Source organism: Ailuropoda melanoleuca, chromosome 19, assembly GCF_002007445.2.
Source record: "Ailuropoda melanoleuca isolate Jingjing chromosome 19, ASM200744v2, whole genome shotgun sequence".
In the NCBI taxonomy this organism is placed as follows: domain Eukaryota; kingdom Metazoa; phylum Chordata; class Mammalia; order Carnivora; family Ursidae; genus Ailuropoda; species Ailuropoda melanoleuca.
In genome coordinates, this window is record NC_048236.1 from 88,884 (window position 1) to 107,279 (window position 18,396).

At 43.4% G+C, this 18,396-nt stretch overlaps 2 protein-coding genes across 20 annotated transcripts in view; one reads left to right on the forward strand and one right to left on the reverse strand.

Annotated features, from left to right (window-relative positions):
- Positions 1-1,902: 1,902 nt before the first annotated feature.
- On the reverse strand, positions 1,903-7,606 carry OARD1 (O-acyl-ADP-ribose deacylase 1). 7 transcript variants are annotated; one of them, XM_011237831.3, is made up of 6 exons: positions 7,366-7,606; positions 6,507-6,586; positions 6,032-6,176; positions 5,045-5,103; positions 3,895-4,007; positions 1,903-2,566 (listed from the first exon to the last, which is right to left on the reverse strand). In XM_011237831.3, the coding sequence occupies exons 2-6, from the start codon at positions 6,543-6,545 to the stop codon at positions 2,464-2,466; spliced, it is 459 nt and encodes a 152-aa protein (XP_011236133.1). In that variant the 5' UTR covers positions 6,546-6,586; positions 7,366-7,606; the 3' UTR covers positions 1,903-2,463. The 7 variants fall into 7 exon arrangements, with proteins under 7 accessions (XP_011236133.1, XP_011236132.1, XP_002929790.1 ...); XM_011237830.3 differs by having other exon boundaries at positions 7,235-7,605; XM_002929744.4 differs by lacking the exon at positions 7,366-7,606 and adding an exon at positions 7,219-7,357.
- The window catches only part of NFYA (nuclear transcription factor Y subunit alpha), a 31,550-nt gene continuing 20,313 nt past the window's right edge, over positions 7,160-18,396 (forward strand). For 2 of the 13 annotated variants that reach the window (XM_002929743.4, XM_011237828.3), the window contains exons 1-2: positions 7,856-7,990; positions 15,137-15,284. In XM_002929743.4, coding sequence (XP_002929789.1) covers positions 15,210-15,284 — 75 coding nt within the window. In that variant the 5' untranslated portion in view covers positions 7,856-7,990; positions 15,137-15,209. Of the gene's footprint in view, positions 7,298-7,853; positions 7,991-9,742; positions 9,872-15,136; positions 15,285-16,862; positions 16,972-18,396 lie in introns of those variants that run through there. The other 11 variants (XM_034647830.1, XM_034647831.1, XM_034647833.1 and 8 more) reach the window with 11 other exon arrangements.

Below are 18,396 nucleotides of genomic sequence, written 5' to 3' on the forward strand. Positions count from 1 at the left end.
GGGATGTTCCCAGGCAGTGAGCCAAGCCATGACATTAGAAAGTGGAAGGGAGGCTTAACCCAGGACCTGTCTAGGCAACACAGGATACCAACTCTCCCAGGCCAACTTCCCACCCCGGTCTTGACCTTTATCAAATATTTTTTGAGATTACTCGTAAATGAGTACCTCTTTCCTTCTCTGAAGACCAGGAATATGTCAGAGGGTGACATGAAGGGCAAGGGAAATCTGTTTATAAGATATCCATGTTCCCATTGCTACTTAATAAGCAATAGCCACTCGATTAAGGAGAGGATAAGGAGGATTTCAATGTTGAGACACACACCCTGAAAGATTAGTTGGTATGCGGTACTTGATGATGACAGCAGGGCGGTGTCAAGTCTCGTCTCTTCCAAGGCTTGAGTCCTGTGTAGAAGCAGGACTTCATGTACAAATTTCTGGATGATTGCCAAACTCTAACTAGGTTTCCCGGAATAATGTGCTCATTCTATCAGGCCATGCCTCTTCTTCCCAAGCTTCAAGTGTGATAAGTCATCAGAATTTGACCCCAAGACTATCTGCAAATGACAAAGCACTTTATCACATCCCTGCTGAGTCCCAGAATTCCACTTAAAGCCAGTCCTTCCCCAGACTAGCCTTAGTTCAAAGAATCTTCAAGGCTCATACTCCATGAAAAAAATTAACCCTAATCCCTTTAAATGGTAGAAGCCTACAAAATCAATGTTTTGAGCCAAGGGCAAAGATGTATTTGCGTAGTTAAGCAAAATACTTTGATTCTAAGTTTCCTCTTATCATCTTTCATTTTCTGTATTGTGTATTCATTCTTTTCCCCTTCAGTTTTACTGTATGTGGACAGAAGCAAAGCTTCAAAAGCCTCAGTCTAAGTTCAACAATGAACTTGGCCCTGCACTACCCCTACCCCAACGACATGAACTTGTCTGTTCCAGAGATACAAAAGAAGTGAAATACTTTTTGAAACTGCTATCACGCTACAGCGTGATAAGAACACAAGTCTAAAGTTCAAAGATTATAATTAACCAGTGTTTTCCTAGTGTTTCAACAAGACCCTTCTGAAACCCAGTTCTTTTTACACTTGGGAAAGCAGCAAGTCCTACAACAGACCCAGAATTCACTCTAGTGAGAAAATCAACAGTAGGTCTGGCTAGTTTAACTTTGTTTTTTAAAGTAGGCTCCACGCCTAATGTGGGGCTTGAACTCACGATCCCAACCTTAGAGTCGCATGCTCTCCCAACTGAGCCAGCCAGGCAACCCTGTTTTGACTCTTACTACCATAGTAATGGTAAAAGAGAATTCTACTAGTTTTCCCAATACCTTTGATACCGAATCCAGGAACCTATTCTCGCACTGTGAACATGAGAGGATAAAATGCTGCTCTTTTAGCTTAAGAAGAAAAAGGGACTAATACGTACTGTTTTCCATCCCAGCTGGCTGCATGATCACAATCTTCTGCAGCTTAATGACACAAAGAAACCTAGCCATTTCCCCCACCCCACCCCAAACTGCCACACTAGAATTTTTGAAGGAAGTGGGCCTTCTTCTTAAAAGATTCATTAAGGATTTTGTTGAAAACCACTGATTCGTTGAGTCATTACTCTGTCCTAAGCAATTTAGCAGACATCTTATAGACATTATCTCACTTGTCCCATGACTGCATTCAGATCCATTCAATTGCAGAAGTTATGTGGTGGACAGGAGAGAGGAAGAGTTCACCATGAGGAGATTCTAAACACCTGCCTCTCCAGTAATGCTGACCCACAGTTCTCGTCCGTTCTATTTCTTCTCACCCTGCTGCTTTTCCCACTGGACCTTTTACCTGATTCTTCCCAATTTGTTAGACGAATCATCAATCACCCAGGTCCAGAGCAACAAACGTGTGCACAGAACTTCATTAGACCCCAAGAAAAAGATATTTATTTTTCCTTTTCTGTCACCACAAATTTGTTAACATAAGACTCATTTTGTAATTTACACAAAACCCATAATTCTCTCCTAGAATGATTATGACATAAGGATAATACCAAGCAAGCTCACAAATGACAAAGATGCAAAACTAATTGAAATGTTAGTCCTTCCTGAAATTTCTCTTCAACAGCAGAGAAGCAGAATCAATGCTGCCACCTAGTGGCAAGCCCAACAAGTCAGGTAGTATCCTGGAGCAAAAAAAAAAGTCCAAGGCCCAACATCTGGTTTCCTTGCCTAATATGAGGCATTCTACTCCTTACCTTCCTGAAGGGGGAAAAAAAAAATCACACCAACATTTCCCAGGCAATCCCTCCTCCAGAGTCCCAGTCCCATCATGAGAATATAGCAACCCAAGTCTGGCTTGTGACACAGACTGCTTCACACGAAACTTTCTTCAGATCGTTTTCAGGTCAGTTTGTCCAGTGCTACAGTCCAGTAAGGATGACAGAGAAGAACGTGGACACGTCCACAGTGCACATCTGTTCACAGTGTGTACACAGTAATTCTGATGTCTGTGGCTTCAAACACCTCTTCAATCATTGCAGATACATTTTCCCATTGCAGGCGATCAAGACCACATCCAATCCTGAAAAAGACAAAACGGCTCCACAGGCTGTGGTGAAGGTACCTAGGAAATCATTTCTTTCCTCTTCCTTTAGGCTGCACCCACTCAAAGCATAAAGACAGATGATCTGGCCTCACACCTACTGTGGGAGTTTGGAAGTGACATCTTGGTGTGAGTTACCTAAGGCTGTTCCTAGGTGCTCCCAACGTCCAATAGCTGTCACTTTTCTTCCACTAAGATGGCACTTCTCAGTTGTTTGGGGCTACCTTGAGAAAATGGGTGACTGTGGTGACATGGGAGACTCACTATCCTTCTGTATCTACCGATAAAAACTAGCTGAGATTTTAAAAACACACTTATGACAATGAAATGCTAAGGAAGATAAAAAGAGGGACAAGGACAGGATCTCTGCAAAAACGAAATCAAAATGGAAATGCCAAGCTGATTGCAGGTCAGGTCTTATCAATACTGTGGTGAGAAACCTGAGTCAGCCCACAAAACTCTCCTGACACCTTTCTTCTAAAATGTTACTTTATTGATCCTCAATATCCCTAAGGGGAAAAGGCTTAAAATTGCTAATTTCATATAGTCTGATGATTAAGTCCCTAAAAAAATTGTGATGGAAACACACAACAGTTTCTGATACAGAAGACATGACTACATTAAAGCCCAGGGTAAATGAGGGATTTTGTAGCCACATTCATAAGTAACTTGGGTCTTGGAACAAACCTGCCATGCACGGTCAGCACTGACTCAAAATCAGACTGACAGGAAGAGAAATGACCCCAAACCTATTTCCTAAAAAGAAAGTAAGGAGGATATTGAACCCCCACGCCATTCCCTTAAGCTCCAATGGTGAGGGTCTAAGACATTACATAAGGGACATAACCTCTGGCTACTACCCATACTGACCACAATAAGCATGCAATTTAAAAGGCAGTGATAATTTACAGCTTTCTTTGCACCAGATTAACAAGCTTGGGACACGTGAAGTGGCCCAGAAGAAAATCACAATTGCCCAGTCTTGGTTCTTAGGGTTTTATTGCTTCACAAGCAGAGCCTCAGCATCAGGCAGAAGATGCCCAGAATTCAACAAAGGCGACTGATCAACAGGTTCTCCCTATGAAGAAGGTTGAAGCAGATGTGTTTTAATTATCCTGATTCATTCAACCCAGGATAAGAAATGGGGATAATGTGGCCTAAAGTCTGATCACTGGTTCACTGGTAATTTTTTAGAAGTTTTTAAATTTGTTCACTTTTAAACCTGTACTTTGAGTTAAGCTTTCAAGTCAAACAGCAAATCCCCCACTCAATTACAAGTCTTCATTCAGGGCCCTGGGTTTCCTTGCCTGGGCATGGAGAGGTCGGTGACTCCATTCTTCAGACAGTGCGACTTCATGGCCTCTAAACTCTTCTGTAAGTTTTCATAAGTTGGCTTATGTGAAGCCCTTTTCTTTGTAATCTGAGTACAAAGAATGAATTCAAACTTCCATTAGTCCAAAAGACAGCCAAAAAAGAGCCATCACATTCTCCCAACATCCTGATAATTAAAATATTTCTATAGAAGAGTTCAGAGCAAGATGACAAATGTCATACTGTCTTTTCCAGTTATGGGAGGCCCTCAGGAAAATCTACTAAAAAGGGCCTGAGAAACCCAGAGACTGCCATGTGATAACCTTTCCTTTTCTCAAGAAGCCCAGATTAGCTAGCAGGCAGTGCCTATTGTCTACTGTTTTTAAGCAAGGTAGGTCAAAGTCTTTGTGCCACTTCCTAGAGATAAGCAATGTATCTGCAACAAGGAAGAACCCATACCGCCTGAAAACTTCCTGTTACGTCTATTTAGAAACCACGCTTCTTTGCTTCTCTACAAAGAACAAAGAGAAACTAGTAGCGTTCCAAACAAGACTGGAAGCCACATCGGCCTTAAGGAGAGCATCCAAAGGCCTTAGGACATGTCCCCACTCAGTGTGCTGTCCAAATCAGGTGTGTAGTGGGCTGGTTGCTCTAGGTGACCCAGCACCACCACCAAGAAGCTGCACTGTCTGGGGCCTGAAGACCGTCTGGACAGTGAAAAAATCCCCACTGAAGCAAAAGGCAGGAAAGGAGCTAAGTAATACCAGGCACTACGTTCAATAGGGAAGAATGAGGAAAAAAACTCCTTTGGGCAATCTGTCTTTTGAGATACTACTGTTTCTATCTCACTGTAATTAGGAAACAAAGTATGTGGGACATCCCTAACTTTTCCAAGTCTTAGAACAGAGGCTTTTGGTGGCTGTCACAGTACTCTTCACTGTGGAGCTGAGATGCAGCCTCGTGTTCCTTTCTAACCCAGTGCTCCATAGAGCCACCACCACTTGATCTGACGGAGCATGAGATCAGAAGCTTTTTGTCATATTTGGTTGTCTAGAATCATGACTGACAAACGCGGTACAGCCCAGGTGTTCACCAGTCCTTTGACCTAGTAAGAAGTGACATAATGAGAATTTACCCCCATCTTACCAAGTAATATATATATCGCCCATCTCTCTTCAGAACAGCCACTTCTCCAGATTTCTTTTCTAAGAAAAAGTTATTTAATAGTACAAAGGTCAAAACAAAACAAAATCAAAGCTCTGATTTGCATTCTTTGATTTGAAAAAAAAATGTTTACAGATCTGAGTTCACTTCAGAGCTAAAAATAATTTTCAATTCTGAAGAAACACTGTCTCTGTAACACTTTGCTCCTTATCAGCCTTAACTTCCAGCTTTCGTATTCATTTCTTGTTGTTTTCCCCTTACCCCATCTTTTGTCCTCACCATATTTTCAAATACACCCATATTCACTTAAAAAACTTTGATTTTTTTTTTTTTTTACATACAAAGAGTTATCGTGCTAAGCATTGTGGAGAACATAGATGTATAAAAATTCCTGATTATTAGTCTTCAATGAAGAGATGGTGTCATGTTTACAAAGAACTACAATAAAAAACAGTAAGAAATTGTTTTAAAGGAATCACCAGGGGACACTGACCCGATAAGCCCAGACTGCAATCTGAGCAATGGTTTCAGAAGCTCTATGGTTGGTTCTAACACGGATCTCTGGTAGAAAGTGATGGGGAGGGTCTGTAGGGAAGAGGTTTCTAAACTCCTCTTTGAAGAGTAAGTACAATACAGGTAAACAGAGGATCTTGAATGCTGAGTTAATACCTGTGGAATCAAAGCTAAGCACTTTGGTTATTAAAGGTTTCAGAAAAGTGGAGTAGTATCAAGAAAGTTTTAGGACAGAGGAAGAGATTAGAAACCTTTACAAGAATTCAAATTTGGTGTGAAAAAGACCCAAACTAGAGGCTACTTTTGTAGAGAAAAACCTTCATCTGAAGTTACAAGTACTCAGTGGTTAGGAACCCCACTCCCTGCATGTATATCCTTGTCTAATAATTAAAATATAACAGGAGGTCAAGATGCTCTAGACAAGGCAGACTAATTCAGCTGTTTTTCAAAACTCACGTTGATTTAACAGTTCCTGCACCCCTCCAAATTTCTTCTTGAAGAGGACAGCTATCCCAGCACCCATTCGACAATCCTCACTGATACAGTGGGCTAAAGAGTCTGTTTTGGGGCATGCAAAAAGGTCTCCTTTCACATAAGTGATCTAAAATGTGAAAAGGGAAAGAAAAGGTTTTATTTGATACAGAAAAACACTAAGCTGTTTCTTTCATTTCCCTTTACTGAGTCCCCCACAACTGCCCCTCCTTGATTTAAAACCCGATTTGCAGAACTTAAGGAACAAATTAAAGTATGTGTAAAAGGAAAGTGATGAATGGTTTCTGCCTAGGACTGTATCAGCCTTTCTGAAGTAAATCAGCTGGAGGCGGGGGGGGGGGAGACAATTCAATTATTGCTTTAATTAAAAAGTGTTTATGCTTTTGACCTCAATTATTCTGAATTTCAGTTCACCAATAAGTTAATAGTTGTTACGCACTCTGCTTCCTTCTGAATCTTCATTAGGGCTGCCGGCCATGATACTGAGTCGCTATTTCCAGAACTTAAGTGTTTCTTCAGCTATAAGGGAAAAGGAAGTAAAAACGCTTAGGCGGCCTGCATATATTATATTCAAACTGCCCTGACCACCCACTTAGCTATTTCTTCCCCCACCATTTATCGCTGAACGTGAGCTCGTTCAGCCTCTACAAATTAATACAAACTCTTCTGGGGCAAGGATGATGAAGACTGGCTAGGTCCAGAGGCGGCCGGCCCCCGCTCGCACTTCGCGCTTTCCTGGAGCGCCCCGCTCGGCCAGGGGAAGAAAAGGCGGTCCCTACGAGGCACCTCCTTCTTTCTCCGCGCCCGAGCAAGGCGGATTGAGGACAGTCTCCTCCTCCCGGCCTGGCCAAAAGTATTTCCCCAGTGGGTTTGGCCCACAAGAAAGAGGGAGGGACTTAGCCACAGTCCCGCCGAGCCGCAACCGAGGAGGGTCCGGACCAGGGGAGTGTACTGCCGAGCCGCAAAAGGGGAGAGAGAAGGCGGCCTCTCCAGGAAGGCTCACCCCCAGCTACTCTTGGGGGGACAGGGGAACGAGTCTAGAGAGGACTCCCATTCTGTCTCCTACCCTAGGGCGGGTCAGCAAGGGCGCACGGCCTGTCCTGGGGTCCCGTGGGAAGATGCGGGAAGGCTCGCTGAAAGCCTCAACGTACCGGGGTTACCCTTCACCTGGAAAGGAGTCGGCCGTTGCGAGGTCCCGCCCCGCGGGGAAGGGCTCCGGATCCGGCCCTGGTAGGTGGGAAGCAGCGGACGAACCTAGACGCGGAGCCAATCCCGCCACAGCCCTTAATTGCACGCACCTAAAATGGCCGCCCACCACCCGGGAGCGGGGCGGAAACAAGCCCCTCTAGCTAGCCAGCCGAACTCCCACTCTTTGGTAATGGCCGCCGAACTTCCGGCGGTAAAATCCGTGGAATGTCCCGCCGCTGTCCGGGCATGCGTAACGAGACAGCCCACCGCCAGTGGGGAAGAACGGCGCTTGCGCATTAGCCCCAGGGGTGTGTCTCCAGCGACCGAAGAAAAGGAGGTGGGCAGTTGGCAAAGGAGATAGTTAGCGCCTGCGTAGTACTATGGTTAGGGCGGTGTTTGAGTTCAAGGATCTGGCGCGTCTAGAAGGCGCCTGCGTATTCCCTCAGCCAGAGATGGTGTCAAATCAGAGAAGTGGGCGTGGCTTCAGGGCACGCCTGCGCAACGCTCCTTCAACTGGGGGTGGGGCGAGCCCGATGCTGGGGTTAGGGGGCGTGGTCTCAGGGGCGCCTGCGCGGAGGCGGTTGGAGGGAGGCCCGATTCCCCTTTGTTCGGGTTCGCCATTTTGCGAGGCTGCGGTAGTGGCGGCGGCAGCGGCGGCTGGAGCCTCTGATTGGGTTTCGGGGTCCGGTACTGGAGCCAATCAGCGCGGGCAGCGAACCGGGGGAGCGAGGCACGGTGAGTGTGAGGAGCCAATATCCAGCGGCCCAGAGCCGGCCCCAGCGCCCCGATTGGCGGGTCTCGCTGACCACTCAGGAAAGGCCCAGGCGCCCGTCGAGCCCCGGGAGTCTAGCTAAGCCTAGCCGAGCGGGACGGCCGGCGGCCCCGGCTCGGGGCCTGTGCGTGCCCCGGGCCATTCCCGGCCGGGGCCTGCAGGGGGCCGCCCCGCGCGAGAATGGCGCCCTCGGGAGCGAGCACCTCGGGGTCCAGTCTCTTGCAGGGTGCCTGTGCCAGTTGGGGATGCGTCCTCGTTCTCCCGATCCTTAGGCCCAGTTTGTCAGGCCCCAGGCTCGGGGTTGGTGGCCTGCCTGCCACGAATGCCCCTACACTCAGGTCCACGCACGCCCGAGGCTCTGGCGGTCTTCTCCAGATTTTTCCGGCCTCAAACTGAAGCCCGCCCTTGCATTCTCTGTGCTCCGGCCCTCGGGACGGGAAATCTCCCGCGGAGCCCGCGATCCCCAGTCCTCCGAGAGCCGGGTCTGCTTGTCTGCAGCCCCCCTGGGTCGCAAGTGAGGCCTGGGGAAGGTATGCGCCGCGGCCACAGGGCCCCGAGCGCGGCGGGGAGAGGGAGGCGGCCCACCCTCGCCTCGGCTCTTTGCGGGCCCGCCCCCGCCGTCTCCCGGGTCGGGGGAGGGGGTCCGTTAGTGCGCCCACTCCCCTGCCCCGCCGCGCCCCTCCTCTCAGCACGCTCGGCTCGGGTCTCCGGCCCGGCGCCGTTACCACCCCCTTTTGGCTCGTCATTTCCTCTTCTCCCCGCCCAGCTCGCCCGGGCAGAACCGCACACCTCCGGCTTGGAGTCCAACCAAGCGGTCTCCCTTTCTTGTCCTGGCTGTGCAGCCGGCCAGTCCGTTCGGTGCTTGGAACCTCACTCTTAGAAGATTGCCAGCCCTGCGCATTCCTTTTCACGGAGGCTGCACAACTTGTTTTTCATATTATTAGTTTTCTCCATTGCTCATCTTGCGAACTCTCCCTTCTTTGGGAATGCAGAATTCTTTTTTTTTTTTTTTTAAACTTTTCTGTGTCACTTTGCATGTGTCAGGCTTGACTCAGTTCAGTCCACAGCCATCTCTTGATTTATTTTTTGTTAGCATACTTTCTAATTCCATGTTAACGTTTTCTAGTCAAATATTTATAGAAACTTAACAGTGTTGTGGGGTTTCGATAGGGTGAGACGAAATCTTCATTGACAGCCATGTCTCTAGCAGTTAGTACGTACGAAGCATCAGTCTATATGCTGGGGAGAAAGTAGGTAGAGATCAGTAAGAACCTTACCTGCCCGATGGAGATTAACAAGTGAAAAACTAATTAATACCTAAAGGTTAGTGCTATAAGGAGGCCACGTTCAGTTCTGTGAAGTACCGATGGGTGAGCTGCTAACATCCTCGGTGGAAGACTCGGTGTTGCCACACTTCTCATTGGCCTTGAAAGACAGTAGGATTTCTTCGGACCAGAAAGAATGGAAGAGCATTCCTCACAGGGAAGAGCATTCCTCACAGGGAAGAGTATTCCTCACAGGGAAGAGCATGTGCAGAGGCACCAAATTGTGCTGTGTTTGAGGGGAAGAGTGGGTTAAGACACTGGGCAGTGAGAATTTAGGCTGGAAACCCCAGGTGGTAAAAGCACTTGTATATCTTGATAAGGAATTTTCGGAAATAGTTACTTTTTGGAGGTTTGCATGGAAGAAATCCAGGAGTGTGTTTTTTTTTCCAGGGTCCAAAAAACAAGTTTCTGAATTGTGGGCTTCTCTATAGCAGCGGCTGACTTTGAGGAAAGAAAGGAAGATTTTTCTCTTAGGACTTTAAAAGTTCTTATTCATATGAAGCATCTGCTACAGTCCTGGCAAGTACAGTAGGTCTTAACTATATGGTGCCCGTTTTTATGATCACATTAAAGGTCATAAAACTGATAGGTTTCAGAAAACTCTTCCTGGTCCAGTGCTCTCTCCACTACTAAAACTTCGGAGACAGTTTTTTTGTTTTCATTTTTTCGAATGTTTCTCACTGTTTAAATCATGTTGTTAAATTCATTTAATTATTACATTATCCACGTTAATAGATGGGATAGCATGTCTAAGGTATTTTTTAGAACATCTGTATTTGTTCTCCGAATATTGGTTTAACCTTGGTATGTAAGAATGGATATATCTAGCCTCTTTAAAACCACCAGGCACTTTCACTAGACTTTTTTCTAAAAGGCAGTTACAAAATATAGTCTGGTTGCTGTTAGGCTAAACGTCTCTAGAGCCTCCACCTGTCTGCAGAAAAACTTCTTTGCCTGGAATTTTAAGAGATAGTGTTCTGGCCTCTAGCTTTCTCTTGACATGGGATCTTTTAATGTGCTGTTCATAGCCTGAAATTTCTCTGTCCTTGTTTTTACGCTGTCTCTTCATTTAGAGTACTCCACCTTCTCCCACATCATCCCATGTATAAATCCTTCCCACACTTTGGACCAAGTCAGGTGCCACATTTTCCTAAAGCCTTCCTTGACTTACCTATCCCCAGGTAGAAGAAAGGTCTGTTCTCCCTATTACTGTTTTACCTTATTTCTCTCTTAGGATTCCAGTGTAGATTTTTACTTCTTTACCAAACTTGAAGACTCTTTGAAGTTAGGATCTTCATCAGAGTTTTGTTTTTTTTTTAATTTCTAAAACCTTCAGGATTGTGTCTGGCAAATGATGCCTCATTAGTGGAGACAAGGAGCAAATTAAGAACTCCAATCTGGAAGTCTCTCAGTAGGGAAGCTGGACAGTCCTTTGTCCTCTGGTCTTTTACCAAACACAGATCAGGACCCATTTGTTGAGTTGTGAAATCAGTTTAGTGGGTAATGCTGCTAATTTTTTATAACACAATAGGACATTAACAATGTGTATCTTATGTTACATAAGGATAAGCATTCATGAAAATTTTGTTTCAGTTACTTTTTTCTATGTTTTGTGCGCAGTGGTTTGTGGTCAAAAAAATCTGAAGGCACTGTTACAGTCTTTACCTGGTAGCGATTGTTAAATATAGTCATTTTGAAGGGCTTTTCACATGCTTATGGTTGAGTTTTTGGAAGTTTTAGCTTTAAAATGTGTGTAGGAACACATAGAATGGGTTCCTAGTGGTTAGCTATGTTTAGGGTTCTGCACCTTGAAGTGGGGAGGAAGAGAATTTTCATGCTAGCCAGAATATACACACACTCGCTCTTTGAGGAAGAAACTTCCAAAAACTGTGTTAGGATCGAGAGCTAGACTGCGTGAATCTGGCTGACTTAATTTTGTTCAAATCTTGGACAGAAAAGCACTGGAGGAAAGACAGTGTCACATTGTATTGCAGTTTGCTAACTGAAGCTCAAGGTGGTAGGAGCACATGGCTTCAATGAAGCCAGTTGGGTGCATATTCGCCATTAGCAGTCTCAGTATCACGCTGCAGCTTGAATCCCTCATTAGTGGGAGAAAGAAATGCTGTTAGATTGAGAACTACTTCCTTTTTTACCCTTCAAAGTACAGTAGATTGAAATGTTTTTAAATTGAAGCATTTTTATTACGAGCATAAACTAGTTTAGAGGAAAATCTGCATGACATTCTGTTTATTACTCATTCTCGTGTACTTCATAAAATAAGTTTCTGGAAATTAATGATCATGGGGGAAAAAATCTCATACAGGAAGGGGATGGGGGGGGTGTTGAAAGAGGATATTCCTTCATGATCCCAGTTTTTTAAATCATCTGTATTGAGATACAGTTAAGACACAAAGGATAATCATTTCAACTGTTCATTTTGATGAACTCAGACAAGTTTATATACCTATGCGACCACCAGCACGATAAAAATACATAAAACATATTCATACTCAGAAAGTTCCAGATGCTGTATCCTAATCAACTTCCCACCCCTGTACTGCCCTGCCTTTCCAGTCCCAGGGAACCACTGACCTGCTTTCTGTCTCTAGATTTCTATGGCTTTTTGAGGGTTTCATATAAATGGAATCACTTATGCTCTCTTGTTATCATGATCCTTAGTTCTATAATTTTATTAGTTTATAAACTTAAATACGTTGTACTTTAGTTAGAGACAGGAGAGTTTAGGGAAGACCATTTACTTCCCTGGCAGAGCCACTTAGTAGTCTTGCTGAAAATCCGATTTTCTGTACTGTTCGCAGTCTCTCAGGAGCCCACTTAGTCGACCAGTTCTGAAGAGAAATGGTGTAAAAGTCAAAAAGTCAGTTTGTCAGTATGCAATGAGAAATAACAAGTTCATTTGTGTTGCTGATCATATTTGCTTTCCGTTGGCATATCGGTATGTAAATGCAAATTATAGTTAGATAGTTGCTTGGTGAGCGTTCCATCAGAGCAAGGGTAGTGAGTTAGAGAACCATATGGCCACAGAACGGCATGGAGTGATGACACAGTCATCCTGTCACTTATTTATGGCTCTTAGACTCTCACTGTGCATACCATTTCAGTTATGAGTAATAGGCTACACACATATTTTAGTATAAAAATTTTCAAACATGCAGTAAAGTTGAAAATTTTACGATAAACACCAGCATACCCATTACCTACTGTCTCCTGTTAACACTGTACCATACTTGACTTACCAGGCATCTCTATCCATTCATCCATCAATCCATCTTATTTTTTGATGGATTTCACAGTGAATTTTAGGGCTAAATATACTTCTTCCTAAATGCTAGCACATGCACTAGAATATATTTTTATTTCTCTCACATCATATTGAGACAGTTTATAAGTGATTAATCTGATCTACCATGTGTGGATTTGTGGAGAGTGGTGCATTTCTTTGCTGACATAATGTGCAGTTCATTTTAGCTCGCATAACTTTATCATTCAAATTTTAGATTTTATGAAGGCCTGGAGAAAAATCGAGCTCAAAGATTTGTCTACATTTTGCTTATATGTACCTGTACCCTCCCCGTACTTCAAGGTGAATTACCCTTTGGTAGTTATCATTTAAAATTTTTTTAAAATTTTATTTATTAACACAGAGAGAGACAGCCAGCTAGAAAGGGAACACAAGCAGGGGGAGTGGGAGAGGAAGAAGCAGGCTCCCAGGAGAGGAGCCCGATGTGGGGCTCGATCTCAGGACCCTGGGATCACGCCCTGAGCCAAAGGCAGACGCTTAACAACTGAGCCACTCAGGCGCCCCTCATTTTAAATTTTTGAATCAAGTTTATCTAAGGTTCTCAAATACCATTTCCAATTTATCTCATTGTGTCCTTATTTTAAAAGAGTCTTTAAGCGAGAAGGGTTCATTTGACTAAGGCCTGGATATTTGATAATATTTAGGGACTTACTCATTTTCTGTTTGAAATGATAATGCAGAGCCAATATTGTGATACGATGGTAAAGACAAAACAAGAGTCCTTCCTCTCTAGAGATAGATGCTAGAGTATTCACAGAATTTTGGAATAGTACGGTGTCTGGGATTTACTTCAGAATACTTCAGGGGTGGGTAGAAAGTGGATGAGATGTGTGAAACACGATTGACCATGGAGTAAGAATTGGAGATGACTGGGGGGGTTCCTTAATAATGTTGTCACTACTCTCCTTTTTTTTTTTTTAAGATTTTATTTTTAGAGATTGAGAGCCTGCACACACACACACGAGCAAGGGCAGGGGCAGAGGGAAAGAATCTTTTTAAGATTTGTTTAGGGAGGGGCACCTGGGTGGCACAGCGGTTAAGCATCTGCCTTTGGCTCAGGGCGTGATCCCGGCGTTCTGGGATCGAGCCCCACATCAGGCTCTTCTGCTATGAGCCTGCTTCTTCCTCTCCCACTCCCCCTGCTTGTGTTCCCTCTCTCACTGGCTGTCTCTATCTCTGTTGAATAAATAAATAAAATCTTTAAAAAAAAAAAAAAGATTTGTTTAGGGAGAGAGAGAGAGAGAGCGCGTGCACTAATGGGGGTAGGGGCAGAAGGCGAGGGAGAGAGAGAATCTTTTTATTTTTTTTTTAAACATTTTTTTTTTAATTTTTTTTTTTAATTTATTTATTTGACAGAGACAGAGACAGCCAGCAAGAGAGGGAACACAAGCAGGGGGAGTGGGAGAGGAAGAAGCAGGCTCATAGCAGAAGAGCCTGATGTGGGGCTCGATCCCAGAACGCTGGGATCACGCCCTGAGCCGAAGGCAGACGCTTAACCGCTGTGCCACCCAGGCGCCCCGGGAGAGAGAGAATCTTAAGCAGATTTCATACTGTACACAGAGCCCAAAGGGGGGCTTGATTTCACGACCTTAAGATCACGACCTGAGCCAAAACCAAGAGTCTGATACTTAACCAACTGAGCCACGTAGACCACCCCATCACTACTCTTGCATGGGTTTGGAAATTGCCATAAAGCAAGTCAAAATTATATAATAAGGGGTAGGATATAATTAGGCATACTAGGTAGGCATTCACATGCAAGAGTGGGGGAAGCTTAAGTTCTTTTTAGAGAAAATCATAGCCTTAATGTCATATAAAATTTTTCTTCTATTTAATCTATAAACATCATTTTTGCTGTTAGTATGACTTCTTATTCCTTGCCGTGGATTAAAATGCAAATTCCTAAACCTTCACTCCAGCTTTCTTAATACTACTTAATGGAGATTTTGATAAGCAAAATGCTTGACTTCAAGTCTGGGTGATTTCCTTACTAAATAATAAACCATAAAGTTTTATACTGCAGACCATGTGTAGCAAATTAGAGTAATATGTTTGGTATTGTATTGGCAGGCAGCAAGTATGTGCTATAAAATAAACTGTTTATCTTCTAAAATACACGTGCAGACCCTAAAACTAGTGTTAAATAGGCCTTGTAACAACATGATATCGTAATTTCATGAGTATTTCTAAGTGGGAAGTGTTGCCCTGGTAGTGTTGAAAGGTAAGGCTGCCAGTAAGAAATGACTAAAAGCACTTTCAAGACACGTGAAATGGCATTATGGTATTTCTGGCATGCACGTGCCTTGTAATCCTAATTACAGATGACGTCAGAAATGAATGTTTCCTGTTCCCTTAGCCTGTTTACTTGCAAATAAAGCACAGCAATAAGTTATCAATGTTAATCATCTGGCGAGGCTTTTATTAACCATCTTACTCAGTTTCTTTCCCATCCTTTCTAATAGGTGTGCATTTTGCAGTCTTCTAGGATCTCCTGCGTGAAACTCATTGCGGACAGGACTCTAAATTGGAGGGACCATGGAGCAGTACACAGCAAACAGCAATAGTTCGACAGAGCAGATTGTTGTGCAGGCTGGACAGATTCAGCAGCAGGTATGGAAGTAAAACTGCTTGAAACAGCACAGCAACGGAGCCCATAATGGCACCACTCAAGTGGGGGATTATTTAGCAGCCCCAGATCTTATGAATAATAGGTCTGACGACTTGTGCCAGAGTGCTTTTTTGAAGATTGGATCTGTTTCAGTTTCTCTCCTGTTCCATGTGTTCAGAGCTCTGTATTCAGTCCATGACCATGTGACCAAGAGAATTTTCTCTTCTCGGGAACCTGGTTGATTCTGAACTGCCCGTTTTATTTTGCTAAAAGTCAAAACCTAGTCCATTCTCAGATGGAAATTTGGAGTTTTCGTTTTTTTCTGGATTCAGTTCTGTTGTTTCTCTTCTCGATTAAGCTAGCTTTGTGATCTTCTAAGGCTGTGGCCACAATGGATAAACCAAAATAGTCATCCAAGAAATCCACTGTTCTTTGATTTGATCTGTTATGGTGCTTATTCTGAAAAGCTGTAGTTCGGCATGAGGTTAATACTTAGCCACTCTTATGAATAAGCACATACTAGAAAGAAATCCTCTGTTGCTTTATTCCTTAATAAGATAGATTGCTTTCTTAGATTTATACAGAGATTACATTTTCTAATGCTCTATACCTAGCTTTTTATTTTAGTAAAAGTTTACTTGTGTTTCTCCATAGAAGAAAAGACATTTATTTGTCTTTTCAATCGATTTGACCTTGACCTTTCAATCGATTTGACCTTAGGCCAAGATTGGGGAATGTTTTGTTTCCAAAAGGGAACTTCGAGAGTGCAGAAAAGTAGATGGTAGGGAGTGCAAAGGCCGTCTTGACGGTAAGTTGTTCCTCTCTAATGATCAAAGGAAGGAGCAACTCTTGATTAAAATTAATTATTTAAACTCCTTCACTGGCTCTTCCTTCCCCACAGCTGCTGTGTCTCTGGCAGCTTCCTTCAACTGCCTGCTTAGGAAAGGGGATTCCACAAAGGGCCCTCTATTCACACCATGGCCCTGATGGATGAAGTCTTGTTCTGTCAGAACTTACCGTTAGAGCACATAAAAATTAGGTTAAATCACTGAAAGCATCACTTCTAAGGTAATCCAATTGAGTAGAAGTAATCTTAGTTTGGGGCCAGGAGAGCAGTGACCAGCATGAAGATGATTTTGGTTCACAGTGATTGCTTCATTCTTCCTATCTGGTGATTACATTTAAGTCCCAGAAATTCTTCATTGTGGCTTCAAAGCTGTAAAAACCTGATGACTTTGTTGTGAACTTATTTGAGGAAATAAAAAGCATTAAGATAACTCTAAGCAAAAGGATCAAGTGCTTATTTCTGGAGGGAAGTATTACATTAAAAAAATTTGTGTTAATGATGACAACTATTGTTTTTGAGTCATGGAAATGTGTTTTGAGTTTCACTCTGGGGCCTTAGGGCTAGTAACTTTAATCCTGCTATCTACAGCAAAACACCTTCAGTGTAGGGAGTCTGTACATTTGAAAGTCCTCTGTTGGGTGGGACTCTTGAAAGAAGACTCCCTCCCTCTCCCATAAGAGGTAAGGTGATCTCATGTCTTGACCTCTGCATTTCCTTCCTGACACATTTCAAGCTCTTCCTGTTCCTGTTCTCAGCAGCAGGGTGGTGTCACTGCTGTCCAGTTGCAGACTGAGGCCCAGGTGGCATCCGCCTCAGGCCAGCAAGTCCAGACCCTCCAGGTAGTGGTGCCCTCTCTGATTCTCTGTAAGCACTGCATGAATTTCTCCTGTCCTCATGTCTGGTGCTGTTTGTGGTAGGATCTCAAGGAGAAATGGCAAAGTCAATTGCATGTTTTTGATGCTGTTAACTTGTGTTTGAGGCTTATAAGATTCCAGTCTCCTCATGTTTCATGCCTAGTCATGTAGTCACCCCAGTATCAATTTTCTAAAATTGAATTTGGCTATTGTGTTTCTTTGGGAATACCCAGGAAGGAAATGGCATAGGTGACAGTAAGAAATTCTTACAAGTGGCATTAGAATCTGTTTAGAGCTCAAGCTCCATAATAAGAATGCACAGTAAAATTCCGTGGATTTGTATTTATAAGAGTGGAATAAAAAATAACTAGGGTTAGATTATGCTTTATTTTTATTAAAAGGACAACTCAGCTGCAAAATAATCCTTGTACTTGGCAAGATTTATCTAATCAGTGAATCTTGTTAATCTCTTAACTGCTGCCTTTTGACTACCTTTCCTGAGGAAACCATGGCCATTTTTATTACTAGATTTGCAAAGATTACTCTATACCTCTTCGTGGACAGAGGTGGAATATACTTTCTACAAGTCTTAGGTATTAGAGCCACTCTAAGAAGTCTTTCTTAACCGGAGCAGTTCCCTAACATTATGCTTGGCCAGGCTAAAAATCCTAAGTTGGGGCTCTATTTTGGCAAATTCCTATGTAAAAATGAGAGTAGAAGCCTAAGTCTTTTCTGTATCTGCAAGTTACTTTAATTAAAATGACTCTATTTTTGAGAAATTGGCAAAATTTGTGTGCACTGCCTTTTATCCTCCATTGAATGGAAATGATTCAGAGTAGGACCTAGAATGCAGACCTGGCATCTCACTTCAGTGCTGCTGAGCATCCAGCCCTCGTCGTAGTAATCATTTCACCTTAATCCTTCAGCCCCACCCCCACACTTGACACGTGTAGTGTCTGATGATGACATGCTGTCAGTTCTGAACATAAATTAGGCTGAAAAAAGCTGAGCTTGTAGATACTCGTAAATATGTTCAAATCTCAGAGTTCAACAGCTTGTTCATGTTTTTCATGCTTGCTTCATCTTATTGATACATAAAACAGTATTGTCATTAACCACTTGTGGAATGGGAATGTAACATGCTCTTAACTGTATGGCTTCTTGTCTGGTGCATGTGTCTTTGTAATCATTCATATGTTGTAAACGCAGTGGGCTCCTTGGAGTTTCAAATGGTTTATCATGTACACATTTAGTGTGTCAGGGAGAAGTTTAAGATGATGGGTAGCCAGCAAATTACGAACAGTTGGGCCTTAAAATTTGTGTTTCTTACTTATGTAGATTTTATTTAAAAGAAATGGGAGCACTTTATGGAAATGATGAAGACCTCCTCTAGGGGTCTCATTATTTTGGAGA